The sequence below is a fragment of the Pyrgilauda ruficollis genome, unplaced genomic scaffold (assembly GCF_017590135.1).
Source record: "Pyrgilauda ruficollis isolate IOZ18807 unplaced genomic scaffold, ASM1759013v1 scaffold15, whole genome shotgun sequence".
NCBI lineage: Eukaryota > Metazoa > Chordata > Aves > Passeriformes > Passeridae > Pyrgilauda > Pyrgilauda ruficollis.
This window is the reverse complement of record NW_024513654.1, coordinates 2823551-2842362: the sequence shown is the minus strand read 5'-3', so window position 1 is coordinate 2842362 and position 18812 is coordinate 2823551. Positions and strand designations below refer to the sequence as shown.

Below are 18812 nucleotides of genomic sequence, written 5' to 3'. Positions count from 1 at the left end.
CTCAGAGCAGCAAATTTGAATTAAACAGAATTAAAACTATCTGAAAGACAAATTTAACCTTTTTTGAAAAATATCTATAAACTTCAGTTGAACACTGAGTGGGGTCTTACCTCAGCATGTGAGGACTCTGGGTTTTTTTGCTAGTATGTATTATTTGAAGATGAAATTTTCCAGAATATAACATCTGATGTCCTGATGTTCTTCTGCAAATAAATGTGCTTCTTTATTGCATAATAACAGTATAAACCACTTTACAGAAAGGTAGAAATGGGTTTTACATGCATTCTTAGGGAACTACATGAGTTTAAGGTCCCTTCCAACCCAAACCAGCCTGGGATTCTGTGCTCTTCCCAGCAGTTTGTACCCTCCTGAGATTCCATTTCATCCTGAGAAAGGGAAGTGTTTCATAAGCCAAACACACGTCCTGCTGTGCCCAGTGTGACTGATGACCCCACACTCTGGAATTATTCAGTTTACAGGAACAGAACTTGGCTTCCCTCGTGTTCCAGGTGTGGAGCTTCTCACGTGGATGGAAATTCAGGTCCCATCCTCAGACTTCACCTGAACTGTGCAGCAAACGAGTTTCTCTGTAATTCCAGGAACCTCAGCACTGTGCTAACAACACAAATGACTTTCAGGAGGATTATAAATGAGTACATTATGATTCAAATCTCCTGTGAAGCCACTGGCATTAGCTGGAGGGAGCGTTAGTGCTAAATAGGATTATTTTTCCCCTTCCAGAGATAAACAATTAAAGCGTAAACCACATTCAGAACAGACAACTCTAACACCATTATTAACTCTGATAAGCCAGTTTATTTCCCTGTTAATAAATCCTTCATTACAGGAACAGAAACCAAAAGCTAATTTTTAAGACCCTGTTAGGGTAACAAGGGGCAACAGCTGACCTGAACGAGCCCCACACAGAGCAACTTCACTGCAAGAATTCTCCTGTTCCACTCAGAATCTACAATTAACATTTTTATACAAATACCTGAAAAGCAGAACAACAAGCAAACAAGTTCACAAAAGAAAATACTTCATTGGAATAAGGGTTTTTTCCTACAAAAGAAGTTGTGCAAGTAAAAACTGATCATACAGAGAAATCCAACCAGCTGTGTGCTGGGGGATACCTGAGGTGAGGTGTGGGGCTGATTTCGGTGTCCCAGTGTTCACAGCTGCTTTTCAAGGATAAAATATTCACAGTGCACACAGGAGGAAGGGGAAGAGCTGGATGCCTTAAGGATGCTGGACAGATCCCAGATTTCTTAACATATTTAAGTGCAACCTTCCCACACCCATCCCTGACCAGGACAGCGCTTCATAATCCCAAAACCCGCGTTCTTGCAGGACGACAGGTCTGCAAATTGCAAAATCCCTCCTGGAGCACCACGCAGAGCTCGCTGGGCAGGCTGTGCTCTCAGTGGGGCCCAGAGCAGCTGTGTGGCTGCAGGGCAGCGTGGATGGCAGCAGCCAGGTCCTGGGCCGTGGGGCTCGCTGCAGTGCAGCTCACGGCGATGCCGGCGCCTCGCAGCGCCTCTGCTGTGCTGGGGCCGATGGCAGCGAACTGCGGGGACAGCAGCAGCACTCAGCCCTGCTCCTGCCAGCCGTCAGCTCTCCCAGCTCAGGCTGGAGATTTGCAGCATTAAAAGCCACCCATCAATGGAGCTACTTAGCAGCGACTCGGGGAAGATGAGTGTTTATCTCGCCATTACAAACACTGAAAGCTCCGAGTCCCAAGGAACAGTGAGAGGAATTTTAATCAGCTGCAGCCTGGTGCATGCAACAACTCCTCACACCACGGCATCACTGAGGGAAAATGAAGTCTATCCCAATGGAGATGGGGAAAACAATTTCTTTTTTAAAATCCACCCAAAGACCAGGTCAGATGGGGCACTGCGGGGACAGCAGCAGCACTCAGCCCTGCTCCTGCCAGCCGTCAGCTCTCCCAGCTCAGGCTGGAGATTTGCAGCATTAAAAGCCACCCATCAATGGAGCTACTTAGCAGCGACTCGGGGAAGATGAGTGTTTATCTCGCCATTACAAACACTGAAAGCTCCGAGTCCCAAGGAACAGTGAGAGGAATTTTAATCAGCTGCAGCCTGGTGCATGCAACAACTCCTCACACCACGGCATCACTGAGGGAAAATGAAGTCTATCCCAATGGAGATGGGGAAAACAATTTCTTTTTTAAAATCCACCCAAAGACCAGGTCGGATGGGGCTGGAGCAACCTGGTGTAATGGAAGGTGTCCCTGCCCATGGCAAGGGGGTGGAACAAGATGGTTTTAAGGTCCCTTCCAACCCACACCACTCTGGGATTTTATAATTCTATATAATAACACTTGTATTTGCTATAAACTGGGGTTTTCTTCAGAGAAATAAACACAAACCAAAGATAAAATCAAGGTTGTAACAGCCCTTCTATCTCATTTGCCCACCCCAAATTTATTGCCTCTTCTATTTCACCATTTTAAAGAGAAGATACCTTGACTTGGTTGATCAAATCCCCTGAAAGCTTCTGGATGTGCTGGAGGCAGAATTTGACACCGGATGGGCTGAAGAACACAACGCTGGCAGGGATCCCCTGGGTGAAAGAAGCAGAGGTTGGCACAGCTCCCTCCCTCCTCCAGCAGTGTGCCAGTGCCTTGGCACAGGAGAACAGCACACAGGGAATGGCTCCCAGTGCCAGAGGGCAGGGTTAGATGGGATTTTGGGAAGGAATTCCTCCCTGTGAGGGTGTAAGGCCCTGGCACAGGGTGCCCAGAGCAGCCCCTGGATCCCTGGAAGCAGCCTGGGACACTGGGAGGTGTTCCTGCCATGGCAGGGGTGGCACTGGGTGAACTTTAAGTTCCCATCCCACCCAAACCATTCCATGATTCTGTAATTCTATGATGGAGGCTTCTAACATAGAAAAACCAGAAGAGTAATCTTGAGAAATGAAAAGCAATGATTACTTTTACACAAACTGTGTAGGGCAGGTTGCTCCTGGATTCTGATCTGTGATGCACAGCAAAGATGCCCAGTGATATTTCAGTTACACTACTTCCAAAAAAGGAATATTCTGGAAGCCATTGTCACCTGCCTCAGAAAATCCCAAACTACATCAGTGTCCAGTACCTCTTGGGAGAAGTAACAGCTCAAAGATTCCTGCAGATCAGGGTGTTGGGCTGTTTGGTAAACAGTGAGGCTCTCCAGGGGTATGCCTGCAATCAGGACATGCAGTCATAATTAATTAATTCATTCATTTCTGTTATTTCAGTTCAACACTCACAACATCCTAACTGCACTGAAGTGTAACTATTTTAGGCTAAAAAGACACAAAAGTTCTGTGAAGGATTTGCAGGTCCCAGAGCTGTGGGCAGCCATCCAAGCTCCCAGTGTTTACTCCCGTCCTCTCCTCAGCAAGTTCCACTTTTACTTCTTCCAATTTGGTTCACAAGCTTTAGATACAACTTTTCTCATCACTGACTAATTAAAATGGGTCTCCAGGGGAAGTTCAACCTTCTTCTCTAAGCACTGTAGGAAGCACTTCTCTTTTCAGGGCTCCACAAGGAAATAGGAGAGCTGAGGAATTGGGTTTCTCTCCTGTAAACACACAAACAAGAACTTTAATTAACTCAGGCCTTTAATAAAGGGTAATTGTGATTTAATACATTTTAAAGGTATCAAATGCTGATTTATCAAATGCCTCACCACAGACACAGCTCTGAGGTAACTGAAAACATCTGCAGCCCCAATTCACAGGACAGGCTACTCAGTAGGAACATTAGAAATGTTCCAAAACTAGAATATGAATATTGGCTAAAAAGATAACTCCCTTTGTAGAAGGGCAAGGGGAATAGAAATGCACTTTATCTCCTCCTCAGCACAACCTGCCTCAATTTGATATTTAAAATCTGTCCTGCTCAATAAATGACAGAGCTCTCTATAAAAGAATATTCAGGCAGACAAAGAAAAGGACAATACTGTGCTGGAAAGTTTTCTATCTGCAATTCCATTTTCTTAATTCCCCAAGGAAAAAGGATTCTGGTTGCACTGCTGGCGTGGGAGTGGATATCCTCACTTGCTTTTGTCAAATGAGGAATTTAACAGCAGACTTGCTTTGCACAGCTTTTGCCTTTTCTATAAATAAGAAACACAGAGAAAATTTCAAGATTAAATTCCACAGATTGATACAGCTTTGCGTTCAGCTTTCCAAAGAAATGACATTATTTTATTACTAATTCAGATCTGTTAATACATTTTTAAGAGACAATTACTAGAGAAGAAATGCTTTTGAGTGCTGGAAGGAGATTGTTCATTTATGCAAGCAGATATTCTTCAGGGATTAAAAAAAAAAGGGGCAGCAGAGTGAAAATCAAGTGGAAAGACCCTTGTAGCAGTTAACCCAGACACACCTGAGTGTCCTGACTGCACACTGAGGTTTTAACAGAAACCAGATATTCTAAAAATTAAAATTAAAAATTAGAGGAAAAATGAACTTGGCTCAGAATGTAAAAAAGATTTTAAAATTAAATAAAATTTAAGGAGACTTTTATCATGCAGTTATTTTGATACCTGTAAACAAAGACCAATTTTTTTGGCACAGAAAAATTCCTTGGTAGGCCTGAATGACACAACAAGGACTGGGATCTCTTGCTTCTGTAGCCAAATATTTGCCTTGAGAAGTGTAAAGCCAGACTGTCTTGGAGTAAATTCCTTTATTTCCCAATCCCTTAAACTGAATTGGGTACCAAAGCATAAAAGGTAACAAATAAAAATCACATTATTTCAGCTTTTAATTTTATTCTGGCAATAACCCCTCATGATACAAGAAATTCAGAGCCATTCCTTTCATTTACTTCTTTATGCAAAAACAAAAAGGAATTTATACATAATAGGGAACGTGAGATAATTTCATCTGCACTTCCAAGGTTGTTATAAAGCACTTGATCAGCTGAGAGACTTAAATATGCACAGCCCAATAAATCCTGGAGGATATTTCTATGTCTCAACAACAAACAGGCTCCAGTGACTGAAATTCACTGCTTGGTTAATTTTTTTTCACCTTCATACAACACAATAAACAGGTATTTCTCTTGTCTTTCTGCTCAAAAGAATCCCTGGCAAATATTAATTCATTGCCAGAAGTAGATTTTCCAGCACTAAAAATTAGCTGAAAGCTTTCCTTGCTTTAATACATTTGCTATTAGAAGAGAGGAGATGTGTTATTCTTCACTCATGATATATTCGTGCTGTATTTTTAATTTTCAGAATTTATTTTTTGATCTTGTGTTGGCAACTCTCATTTTTAGCATTAAATATCTCTCTAGGGCTGAAGTATTTTATTTGCCAGTGAATTAGAGAGCACTGTGCCCAGCAAAAACAATCCTTTCCCATTTTTCTTTTTCCTATAAATCTCTGCTACTGACCAGCCTTTGCTCAGCACCTCTCACATCTGTACAAAAACTCTTTTTTCACTGCTTCTACTGAGCCATCCACTCAAAAAATAAACAGCCCCTAAGTCTAAAAATCTTCCTTATTGCTACTGGAAATGTTAACAAATCAGAGTAAAAACAGAAGAAGTCAGTAAACAGACTTTTAAAATTCCCCAATAATCTGATAATAGGTTGAGAAAAGTTACAGATTTAACCATTAACAGAATGGTTAAACAAAACTTAAAGCATCATTTAATTTCTTCAAAACCACTCAGTTTTGGTGATGAAAACCAGATCCCTCTGAAACCACAGGGTAATTTTGGCGAAAGTCACCAGCACTTAAATCTTCTGATTTAGCAGCAATTTCCAATCATTACAGCTCTGATCTTCCAGTAAAAATAAACATTTTCCTGCTGGCTCATATAGTATTTATTAATTAACCAGAGAGTCTAAGATTACATGTAAATTAATATCTTGTATATGTATTTTGAAGTATTTTTGCCTCACTGTGCATTTGATTTTACCTCAAGGAAATTCTGAAATGATGGAAAGGACCTTAATTTATTTAGGATTACCTTAATTTAACTCCAACATTTGAGCCACTTACTTGAACAAATATATTCAGCTAATTTCTCAGCATTTCCAGCCTTTTCTCCTTGTGGAACAAGACCAATTTCTTCCACTAGAACCAAAAGCAGCAAAGAAAAAACCATGGAAAACAATGAGAACAATTCAGATTTCCTGTCACAGAACCCTGGGATGGGAAGGGAGGCACACAAATAATTTGTGCACAAATCATCTGTGCAAGGTTAGAATCCCTTTCATCCAATTTCACTTCCAAAGTCAGTGACAAAACCACATTCAAATTAAGAATAAAGGGTTTTTTTTCCTGTTTTGACCCAATTTTTCAAGCAGTGACCATCACATTACAACAAAAGCAGCAGAAATCCAGAGGCTGGATTAGATCCATGGATATCCTTGGCTGGAGCATGGATAATTCTAATGTTTACATAATTACCTCTCTTCCAAATTAACCAGTTTAAAACTGAAATTTCTTCCTCAGCACCCTTGAACAGCAGCTATTCCTCCAAAAATTGTACTTACAAGCCAGATTTAGCCAATTTTTCTTTTTTTTAACCCCAGCTTACCTAAAGAAGCTGTAGCTTTTCCTACCACATATGTTGGTTTGATATTCCACATTTGTTTAAGAGATTTTGACCAGGCTGAAAAACATCAAATTATACTAAATTAAATTAAATTTAAGCACATGGCAACATAATGTGAATGATAAATGACTATTTGGACTTCTGTTTAATCCACAAATGCAGCAAAATGATAAAAATAACTAAAACTCCACTACAAATCTGGATGTACAAATCCTAAAGGATCAAAAATAGATACACCAAGGTTTTTACTGTCTTGTTTTAACCAGAGCAGCACAGGATACTGAGTCTTTTCTGGGATTACCAGGGGTGAAAAAAGAAATACAAACTACAACAGTAAAAATAAAAATCAGAAGTAAAACCACAAGGATTTGCTGCCTTTGAGAGGAACCCAAATAGAAACTACACACTCATTTTTATTATTAAAATATTTATTTTCCAGAAGTCCTAATCAAGCTTGGGGATGAAATTTAGAGATTACTTTTGACCTAAAATCTTCTTCTGCTGCTGAAATGCTACAAAAGCTGATGGCCTCAGTGCATTTACTGCTTACTCAAAGGTGTAACCTTACTCACAGGAGTAAGGTTCGATTTGTCCACAGCCCAAAAATGGAGCAGGTAAAGTAGAAACTCCATGCCAGAATCACCAAAACAAGAATTTGGAAGAGTTTGCAAGGATTTGGCGTTTCATTGTGATGGGTATTTCTGTTTAGCAGGGTTCTTCCTCACTCCTCATCTCTTGGCTTTGCTGCATCAGCACTTCTTGACCATTTTTTAGCTAATAATTAATTCACTTGAGAAATTTCTCATTCAAAACTGCCTTTTTCTGCAGCATTTTATATGAATTATACAGGCACAGAAGTGATGGCCAGTTTTTATGACATGATCTTCTCTTTAAGGGAGGAAAGCAGTCATCAAGCAAACCAGGCACTGCAGCAAAATATTCCTAAACCAGAGCTGGCAAAGCTCTCACTAATCTGTAATTTGTACCAAAAGCTCCTTTCCTTAATTTTTAAGTGTGGAAAATATAATCCTTAAAAGCTCAGTGTAGCATGAGCCCTTAGTGATGTTAAAAGAACTGTGAAATGCAGGTTTTTTTTAAAAAATGATGCTCCAAATATCTACTGGTGGGTGAAATAAAATCCATTAAAATCCAAACTTCACAAGATGCTGGAAGAAAAAGACCAAGGAATATCAAGATGTACTTACCCTCTTTCTTACTCTTCTCTTTTAAACAGATCTTGATGGCTTCTAATGCTCTTGGGCTGGTAAAAACTAGGCCTCCATAGCACTCTGGATGGGAAAGCTATTTAGAAACAGTAAATTTAAAAGTAAAAAAAAACCACAAAAAAAACCTTAAAAATCAGTTGATCAATTATTTACAAGCTTGTGACAAACAGAACAGCTTCAATAACTGCCTGAAATGCCCCAAGACTTGTGACAATTCACAATTTAAATGTGAATTCTGTCTGACCAATTTAATTCTTTAACAAGCAAGGACAAGGTCCTTGATGCTGCACATGAAATTTTGCTGTACATGAAATTTTACTGTACAAAGCTGGTTTGTGGCAACACAAAAAGAGGCACCACGCAGAGAATGATGAAATGAGATCAAAATCCTGCTGGAAATAAGACAACTGAAAGAATTTCAAACTTACCTTCTCAAATAAGCTCTCAAGAGAGGTGAATTCAAATGACAAAACTGGGATCAACGTTGCTTCCAAGCTGTATGATCCTAATTCCTGTCAAGAAAAGGTTTGCAGCTCTTGAAATAAATTCCAAACAGCATTTTTACTTTTTCAAAGAGCTGAGTCAGCACAAGCATTTCTCTTTGCTAAAGCAAAATAAAAAGGCACTTTATTTCCTTTCCCTGGTAAATCTAGTTTGGATTTGTTAATTATTTAATATTACAAGATTTTATTAAACAAAGATATGGAGGACTCTGACCTTCTGAGGTACAGGAGACACCAGCACAAAACTCTGAAGTCCCCAAGTGCCCACCCAGTCCTGCAAATGTCCCTGTGCATCTCTATAATTCTGTCAGTAGGTTTCTTCTAAAGAAATAATCCTCCTTTATCAGGAATTCTTCCTCTTATCAGTGAGATTTACTCACAGGACCAAGGAACCCCAGCAACAGGTAACCTCTATTTCACATCACATTCCCAGTAAAACCACAAAGAATTTCTGTAATCTTTATTCTGTCCATATGAACATAAACAATAGTAATTAATTCAAATGAAGCTGGTTTAATATCAGTACTTTGCTGAGATCTTTACAATGAATTCACTACAAATGTCCCATAATTAATACAAGTTTTTGCAGGAAGGGCTATTTTCCAAGATACTTTTTCTCTCTGCATAATTTCAGACATGCACTTCTAATTTTGAGCAAGCCCCTTTTCCCACTTGAAACAGTTGCATTCATTTTTAATAAAGAAGTGACACTTTCTTTTTTTCTAGTTTTATCAACGTTTACTCACTTTAATATAAGGATCTGGTCCTGAATCTTTGTCTTTGGGATCCTTCAGCAGCAGAACCTTCATTGTTCACCAAGGAAGCCCAGCAGAACCCTGAAATACAATAATAGAATTTATCTTAATTAGATCTAGAGGAGTTTTTGACTCCAACAGTGACTTTAACAGCTCCAAGAACTGGGCTGCTCCCAGCTGTACTGCTGCTTACACAGTGAGTAAGCAGTTATTGTGCATTCTCCAGGCAGGAGCACCCACCCTGATAAGGGCAGAAAATAATGTGCTGCCTTTAGATAACACTGCCCAAGGAAGAGGCTCTAGTGAAACTCATCAAGGAGAACACATTTTAAAGAATATTTTTGTAAAGGCAGTAACAAACCCTAGAATGCCACCACGTTCTGCAATTGAATCAGATCCTATCTACAAAAATATAATTTTTCTGTTAATTTCCATGCTAGTTTTCACCCTCTGCTCATCAAAATGAGTACACAAAGATATTGATTTTATTTAATATATGTGTGTCTATATGCACACATTTATGCATCTATAATAATATAGATAATATTCATATACCTTCTCTGATACTCTAGGAAACAAGGCAGGACTGAAAACATCTATTCTGCCATAAAAAATGGGAGATGATACTTCTCAGTTCCTTACAAGCTTTGGTGCTAAACTCAAAGTTACAAAAAGCAAGCAAATACACAAATAATACAAAGAGAAATCCACTCTCTAAGTGCACATTTACCCCAGTTACCAGTGTGCTATTTTCCTGACAGATCACACACATAGGAAAACTCACCTTCCTCTAAATTCTTTCCCTGAATATCAGTAGTCAAATTTTGGCAATGACCTAATTGCTCCCAGAGCAAACATAGCTTTAAAAAATAAAACAAAAAAAACCCCAAAGAAACAAAAACCCCCAAACCAAAACAAAATAAAAAACCCCACAGATGCGTTTGAGGCTTTAAGGGGAACATGAAAATTTGAGCCTACTTGAAGCAGTTATTTATAATTATTTATAAAGCTGGAATTACATCCCAAGGCTCTGTGCCTTGCATTTCTTCTGGCTGGCAACAGCAAGTGCCCAATGCTCTTTTTTCCACGGCCTCATTAATTCATTTCTTCATTAATTAGACACAAAGCGTTAAATGGAACACGTTCCGTACAGCCGAGGCTCGATCGTTAATGAGCATTTTTCAGTGCTGAGGACATTTCAAGGCGTTTTCCCGACTGGCATTTTTTACAAAGACCAGAATCACGTTGTGCTTACGGCGCTCTCCCTGTCACCCTTCTCTGCGGTTTGTCTGGAATTATCCAGGGAATTTGGTTCAGGGGAAGCCGGGACACGATTTTTATACAGCGAGCAGGCTGATTCCTGATTTAACTGGCAATTTTTACTAGCGCTGGTTTTTACTTACAGTAATTTTCGCTAATGTCGGAGATGCTCGGACACTCTGTTCCGTTTAAAGCACAGAACCCCTGAGGCTGGAGAAGCCTCCAGGGTCACCGAGCCCGAGCTGCGGCGTCCCCAGCCCCAGAGCCACCTCCAGCCCTTCCTGCAGGGATGGGGGACACAAAGCGCCCTGATTTAACCCCTGACAACCATTCCCGTGAAGGAATTCCCTTTGGAAGGAAGTGACACCACAGCACGAAGAGGAAATCCGGCTTCGCGGGGAGCGGGGCGGTGCGGGACGCGCCTCCCCCTTCAGGCTCCGCGGCCGCCCGGGCCCCTCCGCGCTCCGCGGCCGCTGCCTGCCGCTCGCTGTCGCGACATTCGGCGACATTCGGCGACATTCGGCGACATTCAGCGACATCCCGCGGCCACACCGCCCTTCCGCCGAGCCGTGCCATGGCCACGCCGGCCAAGCGCCGGGCGCGGGGCCCCGCCGGGGAGCAGGGCTCCCACAGCGGCTCCGGCAGCTCCGAGGGCTCCGACAGCGGCTCCGAGGGCTCGGAGTGCTCGGACTCGGACGAGCCCATCGCTGAGGTGAGCGGGACGGGCCCCGCACGGCTCCTGCACGTGTGGGACTGGCAGGGGGTGTTCGCGTTGGGATTGTTGTCAGGGCGTGTTCGGGAAGGGCTTGGGGAGGGATTGTTGTCGGGGGATGTTGGGGAAGGATCTGTCAGGGGACGTTCGGGAAGGGCTTGTGCCCCACCAGGCCCAGCCGGCGCTGGGTGCGTGTCCTGTGGGAGAGCAGGGAGCTCTCCCTGCCGGTCCCTGTGGGCCGGAGCTCTCCCTGCCGGTCCCTGTGGGCCGGAGTTCTCCCTGCCGGTCCCTGTGGGCCGGAGCTCTCTCTGCCGGTCCCTGTGGGCCGGAGCTCTCTCGCCCTGCTGGTCGCTGTGGGCCGGAGATCCAAAGTGTGTTCGCTGCGTTGTTGTTGTTGTTGAAAGTTTTTTAATTTTTTAACTGTTTTTCAAGTGTTGGGGTCTCAGCTGTACAGCTCCCCAGCCCTTGGAGTGTCTGCTGAGGTGTGGGGCTGCAGGCGGCTGCTTGGAAATGGTGCTGTCAGCACAGAGGATTAGCTCTTTTATTCTTTTCTGCTGTGTTTTATTATTATAAAAATAAATTTGCTTCCTTTTATTGTAGAATCCCAGAATAGTTTGGTTCGGAAAGGAATATAAAGCCCATCCACCTTCCACTATCCCTTCCCCTGGACAGGGTTTTCCAAGCCCTGTCCAGCCTGGCCTTGGACACTTCAGAGATCCAGGGGCAGCCTGTGCCGGTGTCTCCTGAATTTTACTGCTTCCCGAGGGACTGTGTGCCTGTTTTCTACATTGCAAACAGGTCTTTAACACTGTTCTTCCAGTGGACAGCTAAGGCCTTGACCTCGATGTGGGATTGGAGAGAATTCTGAGGCTGAATGGTGGCAAAAGTCAGGCTGAGTTGTTGAGCTTGCTCAGGAGGTGTAATTGAAACTGGCAATTAAAAGGCAAAATAACCTTGAATGATCTTGAACAGTGGAATAGGTGGGCAGAGTAACCTCAGCAGATGTGACTTTTGATATTGAATAGCAATAAAAATGTTGGTAGACACACAGCATTTGTTCTGGAAGGAGAAGCAGCCTAGGTCTCATCATTTGCAGAGTTCCACAGTGGGGTTAATGATGCCAGGAGGCTTTGGGGAAATAGCAGAACTGTGGGTTTGGGTGTAACTATTTAAATGTCTGCAGCAATCTGCAGCTGCTGAGGTGTTAGACCCCAGTCCTGAAGTTTCCAGGTTTAACCTCCTGGGTCAAGCCTCTCTCCAGGAGGAGTCTGTGGCTATAAAAGCTGTAGTTGTGTGAACCAGATGGCAGGGGCAAAGCATTTAAGGTTTGTTCGTGACACAATTGGTGGGTCAGTTTTAAAAAGTTGCTTTCACAGATGTTCTCTAAATGTCACAGGAGAAATGATAACAATGGCTGAGATTACTGCTAGGTGGAAATAAGTTCTGTGTGTGCTGTTTGCCATTACTTGTCTTCAAGTTTCTTGCAGTTTAGCTTTGTTCTGATATAACCTCTTGTGTGGTGTGTCTGATATTCTCTGTTATACCCCACAGGAAGTGAATGTTGAATTTGAGGCACATTCCATATCAGACAATGACTATAATGGGATAAAGAAGTTACTGCAGCAGGTACTGTGGCTACTTGTCTGCTTGGTTGGTATTGCATTGATAAATAATATCTAAGGAGTTGTGCAAAGGCATCAGCTCTCATTCTTTGTATTGATTTATAGCTTTTATATATTACTTTGCTTCCTTTTATTAGATAATCCCAGAGTAGTTTGGGTTGGAAGGGACCCTAAAGCCCACCCAGTGCCACCCCCTGCCATGGCCAGGGACACCTTCCACTGTCCCAGATTGCCCCAAGCTCCATCCAGCCTGCCCTTGGGCACTTCCAGGGATGGAATAACCACAGTTTTCAGATCATACCAAACTCCAGAGGGTACCAGTGTGGAAATATCAGCATGTGGAAGGTGCAGGAGCAAGCACCTCCAGCAGCTGGTTGTTAGTTTTTGCAGTATTATAATGAAGGAAGATAAATAAAAATCTCACTTTATTTTCTATTAAGTGGTCCATGAGATACCCTCAGTGCCCGAAACTTAATACTTGTTTCCTGTCTTCCAGTTGTTTCTAAAAGCTCCTGTTAACACTGCTGAATTAACTGATATATTAATACAACAGAACCATATTGGGAGTATTATCAAGGTAAGACAGATATTATATTTGTCATTGAAGTACAATGCTTTCTTTGTTAAAATGACATTATTTCTGTATTTCAGAAAGGGATCCTCTCTGTTATTTGTGTGCTTTCTTGCTTTTTCTGCTTTAAGAATAATTTTTCTATGGTAACTGAAATTTTCCATGCCTGCTTTCAAGCAAAGAATGAATTTGATGTGTTGTTATTGCTGGTTTCTTTTTTCATATGGAAGGCTTTTCCCTCCCTGAATTTCAGTGTAGTAATGCTGGAAATGCAATGCAGAGGTTTGTTACCATCTCCATAAGAAATAGCAGCTTGTGACTTCCCTACAAAGACACAGCTCTTTGTCTTCCTCCCTGTCAAAGCTTTGTTGCTCTGTGGCTGTCAGGACATTCCAGGTTTACTTCCCTGCATTAGGAACTGAAGGAAATTGGTTTTGTTTAAGATATTTCCGTCCCCTGGGCTGAGATGCTGCTTATTGAATGTGAGCTATCAGCCTTTAGTGCCTTTCAGAGGACTCTGCTGTAGAAGATGCATGGCCTGGCCCTCCTGAAGCTGGCTCTGGGCACACTGAGGTGTTCAGTGGTGCAGCAGGATTTGCAGTGTGTGTTTGTACAGATTGCCTCAATGGTTTTCATCTGCTGAAAGCACCTGAAAAGAAAAACATCTTTTGCTACAGAGTGGAAATAGAATGTCATTATGAGTTGTTGCTTTTCCTTTCATTCAACAGCAAGCAGAAGTGCAGGAAGACAGTTCTGATGATGAAGAGGATGATGATGAAGTATTTGGTTTTATAAGCTGCTTGAACTTAACAGAAAGGAAGGTTGGTATTCCTCAGTAACATCTGGTTATAAATATTAGCATCAGTAATAAATGAGACTGCAATCCTGTGTAACAAGCCTGGACAGCTGGACCAAGATTTGGAATTCCACTCTGGAGGACTGGGCTGATAAAACTTGAAGTGGCTTAGCTTTTTTTGAGTGCAGTAACTTGCTGAGGGTCAAACATGAAGCAGAGAATGAAACAGAGAGTTAAAACTGGGCCTAGAAATTCCATCATAAATGAGCTGTCAATCTCTTGTATTTCCTCCCTTTGATCTTCTGCAGTTTGGAGTTTTGTTTTGCAGCACTGTGGTGTTGCAGTTCCTTGTTCCCATCCCTTCACAAGCTTTGTTTGCTCTCAGCTTCAGGGCTGGAGAATGATTTCAAAGCAATTATGCTGTGCTTTAGGGGCTGCTGAGGGAAATTGCCACCAGGCCTGTAGGAAGTTCCTTCAAAGGTGACATTCAAGGTTTTCTTGCGTAAACATTTGTTGTATCAGGTAAAGGAAATGCACCTTTTGCTTGCAGGGCACCCAGTGTGCTGAGCAAATCAAAGAGCTGCTTCTGAGTCGCTGCGAGCAGAGCTGTGAGCAGCGTGTGGTGGAGCAGCTGAGTAAACTCCTCAACGACAGCACGAAGCCTGTGGGGCTCATCCTGAGTGAGAGGTTCATCAATGTCCCTCCACAGATTGCTCTGCCCATGCACCAGCAGCTCCAGTAGGTTTGCTGCTTTATTTTTTTCTTGCATGATGCTGAATGGTATTTTTCATCATATTTTTCAGAATTCTTATGTGTATAGAACTGTGTTAAGACAGCTGATGCTGTAGATATGAGTGAAGTGTGAACAAAAATAATCTCATATATGGTCTTTAGTTAATTTTAAAAATATTTTTATGTCTTTATAAAGGTACAAAACTTTCTCAAATTCTGTAGAGGATATAATTTGAGAACATGTGCTGTTCTACAGAAATAGCTGTGTGTATGTTGCAGTTTATCTTTGTGTTGCAGATGATTTTCACACTGGTCTAGGAAAATTTAAAAATGAGAACTTTGTTAGCAGCTTGGGTGTTTCTGTTTCTGTGTTAATGTCTGGCTCAGGAATGGGAGATTTGGACTGAGGGAAAGGATTAAAAGGAGAATTAGTTTTGACCCATGTAAATATGCAATGTTTTGATTAGTTTCAAGGAATGAAAGAGCAGGTGAAGTGCTGGTTGATCTCTGCTAATTCATGGATTATATCAAAAGCTGGGTGAATGTAAATAAATTAATCCACTGAAACACAGCATTACATTATTTTAGTGCCATGCTGAGAGCTGGGAACAGGAAGTTTTGTTGGATAAGGAACCAGTAATTGAATGGAGATCATCTCTTTTTCTTCTTTCATTTTTGCCTTCTTATCTCTCACGTGAGATGAGATTAGAAGTCAGATTGAGGTCTCCCCAATTCAGCACTTGTCACAGCTCAAATTCAGATCTCAGCCTCTTTGTCTTAAAGGTTTTGGAGTGACAACATGTTGAACACAAGGTTGAGCAAGAGTATTTTCTGTCTTTTCAGTTACAGTTCCTCAAGGGAGTGATAATGTGATGTATTTTTAAGGAGTTGCACATAGAATCATGCACAGACACTACCATGGACAGGATTCTGGGAAAAAAGGGGTTTTTTCCTCCTATGAGCTGAGAAAAAACATCCATATTTTGATAGTTTGAAGTACAAATAGTATTTTGAAGTTCCAGGAATGTTGTCTACAAAATTGATTTCTGAGGTAGTCATAAAAGAACAGGCTGCCATTTGACTGTCCTTCCTATACCACTACATTACAAGGTTTGGTTATATGCTTGTTTAGGATTTAAATTGTGTAAACATTCATTCCTCTTCAGGAAGGAGCTGACTGAGGCACAGAGAACAAACAAACCCTGTGGAAGGTGCCACTATTACCTCCTTATCAGCAAGACCTTTACAGAGGCCACAAAGAGCAATTCTAAGAGGAAGGAAGGGAGGAATCAGCCAAAGGAGGAATTAATGTTTGCAAATGCAGAGGAAGAATTTTTTCATGAGGTAACATGATTGTTTAATTTTAAATGCTTCTTTTTCTTTACATGTCATCAACAAGAGATGTTTCACCTCAAATTCAAGGGGAGCTTTTATCAAGATGATCACAAATACTTTAAAATTAAATCCAGGGTGTTTTGGAGTAGTGTTGAGAGAGGAGCAATCAACCTCATTTTGTGTATTGATTTATCTGTTTCCTCCTGGGTACCTGCTACTTGCAAAAAATGCTTAGAATAAAAATGTAAGGAGATCCTAAGAGATGGCTCTTGCTTCCCTTTTCTGTCTCTATTCTACTCAGGGCAAGTATATTAATAAAAAGTGGTGAAACACTGAGATGAAAATATTACTTCCCATTTCCTAAGGCAACCTGGCCACATAATTCTGCTGGTCCCAAACCAGATCAGGTGAGGGGAAAATGCAGGAAATTAAATTTAAGGTGTGCTTTGAAATGCAAAGAATATTTCATGGTGGTTTTTTTTTTTTTTTTTTTTTTTTTTTTTTTTTGGTTCCCAAAGCTTTAAAACCACTATTATACAATATCATTACTTTGTCAAGAGGCTGTTGTTTTTCATTTCTGGCAGTGCCTGCAGGGCAAAGGAATTGCACATGCATGGGGTGGTTAATGGCAAAGGTTTCTGTGTGTGATCATTCTGACAGAGGCTGTGATAGGGCTGTAATTTGATTTTTTGGGAGTGAGAGAAATATAAGTGGGGGAATTCACTGGTGGCTGTAGGGAATTGTGTTGTAGCCTCTGTGCATTAGCAAGTTGTGGATTTTGTTTTTGTGTTCCTGCCACAGCAGCTGAAGCTGAACTCTGTGTAAAATGTTACTGAAACCTGCTAGGGAGAAGCCTGTGAAGCTCATGTGTCCACGGGTGTTCTGTTGTAGAAGGCCTGTTTTAAATTTATTTATCTCAGCTTTGTTATTTGTTAAAGGCTAATTGGGTGCTTTCCTCAAAACTCCAGTAATTCTCAGCTCAAAAGGACAGACTCAAACTGAGCACATTTTCTTTTTAACAGTCTTTCCAGTGTTTAAAAAAATAATTTTAAACATTATGTGGGGTATTAAATTCAATGTCTCTGTACTTAATAATGTGTGTGTGTTAAATTAGTGCTGAGTGTCTGTCCTCCCTGATCACACATAATGTTAATTAGATTGCCATCAAATAGCATTAAATGTGGTGAGGCACTTGGAGCCATATCAAACTGAGAGAAGCCTTTTCCTGCACTTGGCTCTGCCCTGGGCTTCATTCTGCTCCTTAAAGTTATAACCAGAAAATCTATTGTAGCCAGACCTGGAATTGATTAAAGGTGCTCAAATTGTTCCTGAGCAAAGCCACTCAGTTAGTGTGCTAATTCATCCAAAATGAGATTTAAAGCCTTGATAAAATGTTAGTGGAAAACAAGCCTAAAATGAGAGTGGATCTTAATTTTCCCCCAAAGGGAAGGAATCAGGTGAGTTTTTTTACTTGATGGTTCAGCTCTTCATCTGACTTGTGTGAGAACTAGAAATATTCATTAGGTTGTTCTTCTGATCCATCAGGAATTTTGTCCAGGAAAGCTGATGAAAAGGGATTTTCTGTATGGGGTTTACATCCCTGAAAACAAATAATGCACATTCTAGACACCTGCCTGTCTGGAGAAGCATAAATGGATGTTCCAGTTGCTTCAGCTATCTGGAGCCTTTCCAAGAGCTTTCTGAAATTCTCCTCAGGATTCATTTGGTGCCCATCCCTTTAATGTTAGATTTTTACTCATAAAAATAAACATTTGTTAATTTTTAGGACTGTGGGCAGTTTTAAGAGTAGGCCCTGAAAGCAGCAGAGCCTGAGAACATTGATTTTTTTTTTTTTTTTTTGCCCTCCCTCCTAGGTTATTTCTCTCATCCCAAACTATAATGGTAGCAAACATTATAGAATTTAATATGAAAGATATCAATTCAGTGAAAACAAAATGTTTGTTTAAAATACTTCACATAGTGGATTTTTTGGTTGTTCTTTTTGGTGGACACTTCAAGAGGGGAAAAAAACTTCTTAATAAGCATGGGCATAATAGGTTCATTATTTTCCCTTTGTTTGGATGATGTATTATCTTCATGCTAATTAAACATTTTAATCTGAAAGCTTTTATTTCTGTTGTTTAGAAAGCCCTTCTGAAATTCAGCTACTCTGTGCAAGGGGAAAGTGACACCTGTCTGGGTGGCAGATGGTCCTTTGATGATGTACCCATGAAGCCTCTGAGGACAGTTATTGTAGTTCCAGCTGATGGAATCCATGGAATTATGGATAAACTCAAAGATTATCTCTCACTCTGAGCTCCCCTACAAACACCAGGTTTTTACAGAGCAGCCATGCAGGACTGTGACCTCACACTATCTGCAGGACTGCTGTTGAGTCAACGGTTTTGTACAACCAAAAATATCAACAAGTTAATATTTTTAAATATTGCATCTTATTTTACTGTGATATCATCATGAAGCAGTCAATAAAAACCCAGTGTCAAAACCTGAATATCTGTCCAATGTTTTTTTTTAACCAAAGCTAAACCATGTGGTTTTATTCCAAAACAATGCATGCAGCTCCTTTTGTTGAGAAAACTGCTTTTTCTTTGTTTCTTCTTTTAAATATATTTATGTCAAAAGTTTGAAATAATTACGTAGGTTAAGGTGGGGATGTGTTTTGGATATATTGCTTTTATTTATTGCCCAGTATGT

General features: G+C 41.0%; 2 protein-coding genes across 4 annotated transcripts; one reads left to right on the top strand and one right to left on the bottom strand.

Moving 5' to 3' along the window:
* Positions 1–11: 11 nt before the first annotated feature.
* Positions 12–10678, bottom strand: UROS (uroporphyrinogen III synthase). Of its 3 annotated transcripts, none has more exons than XM_041461343.1 (10): positions 10473–10678; positions 9061–9150; positions 8240–8323; positions 7791–7887; positions 6568–6642; positions 6027–6101; positions 3504–3587; positions 3120–3205; positions 2488–2586; positions 12–566 (listed from the first exon to the last, which is right to left on the bottom strand). In XM_041461343.1, the coding sequence occupies exons 2-10, from the start codon at positions 9121–9123 to the stop codon at positions 558–560; spliced, it is 672 nt and encodes a 223-aa protein (XP_041317277.1). In that variant the 5' UTR covers positions 9124–9150; positions 10473–10678; the 3' UTR covers positions 12–557. The 3 variants fall into 3 exon arrangements, with proteins under 3 accessions (XP_041317277.1, XP_041317275.1, XP_041317276.1); XM_041461341.1 differs by lacking the exon at positions 12–566 and adding an exon at positions 797–1567 and having other exon boundaries at positions 10473–10675; XM_041461342.1 differs by lacking the exons at positions 12–566; positions 6568–6642 and adding an exon at positions 797–1567 and having other exon boundaries at positions 10473–10676.
* Positions 10679–10744: 66 nt separating this feature from the next.
* On the top strand, positions 10745–18609 carry LOC121350202 (BRCA2 and CDKN1A interacting protein). Its single transcript, XM_041461340.1, has 8 exons — positions 10745–10836; positions 10867–11041; positions 12593–12667; positions 13160–13240; positions 13963–14055; positions 14581–14768; positions 15929–16106; positions 18243–18609. Exons 2-8 carry the CDS (start codon positions 10904–10906, stop codon positions 18411–18413), a joined length of 924 nt encoding a protein of 307 aa, XP_041317274.1. The 5' UTR covers positions 10745–10836; positions 10867–10903; the 3' UTR covers positions 18414–18609.
* The last annotated feature ends 203 nt before the right edge of the window (positions 18610–18812 follow it).

Coding starts and splice junctions, on each gene's coding strand:
- UROS (XM_041461341.1), bottom strand. CDS start 9,123: ATGAAGGTTCTGCTGCTGAAGGATCCCAAAGACAAAGATTCAGGACCA. Junction 8,324..9,060: donor GACCAGATCCTTATATTAAA/GTGAGTAAACGT, acceptor TTTTCTTGACAG/GAATTAGGATCATACAGCTT. Junction 6,643..7,790: donor AGAGAAGAGTAAGAAAGAGG/GTAAGTACATCT, acceptor GATGTTTTTCAG/CCTGGTCAAAATCTCTTAAA.
- LOC121350202 (XM_041461340.1), top strand. CDS start 10,904: ATGGCCACGCCGGCCAAGCGCCGGGCGCGGGGCCCCGCCGGGGAGCAG. Junction 12,668..13,159: donor TAAAGAAGTTACTGCAGCAG/GTACTGTGGCTA, acceptor CCTGTCTTCCAG/TTGTTTCTAAAAGCTCCTGT. Junction 16,107..18,242: donor AGGAAGAATTTTTTCATGAG/GTAACATGATTG, acceptor TCTGTTGTTTAG/AAAGCCCTTCTGAAATTCAG.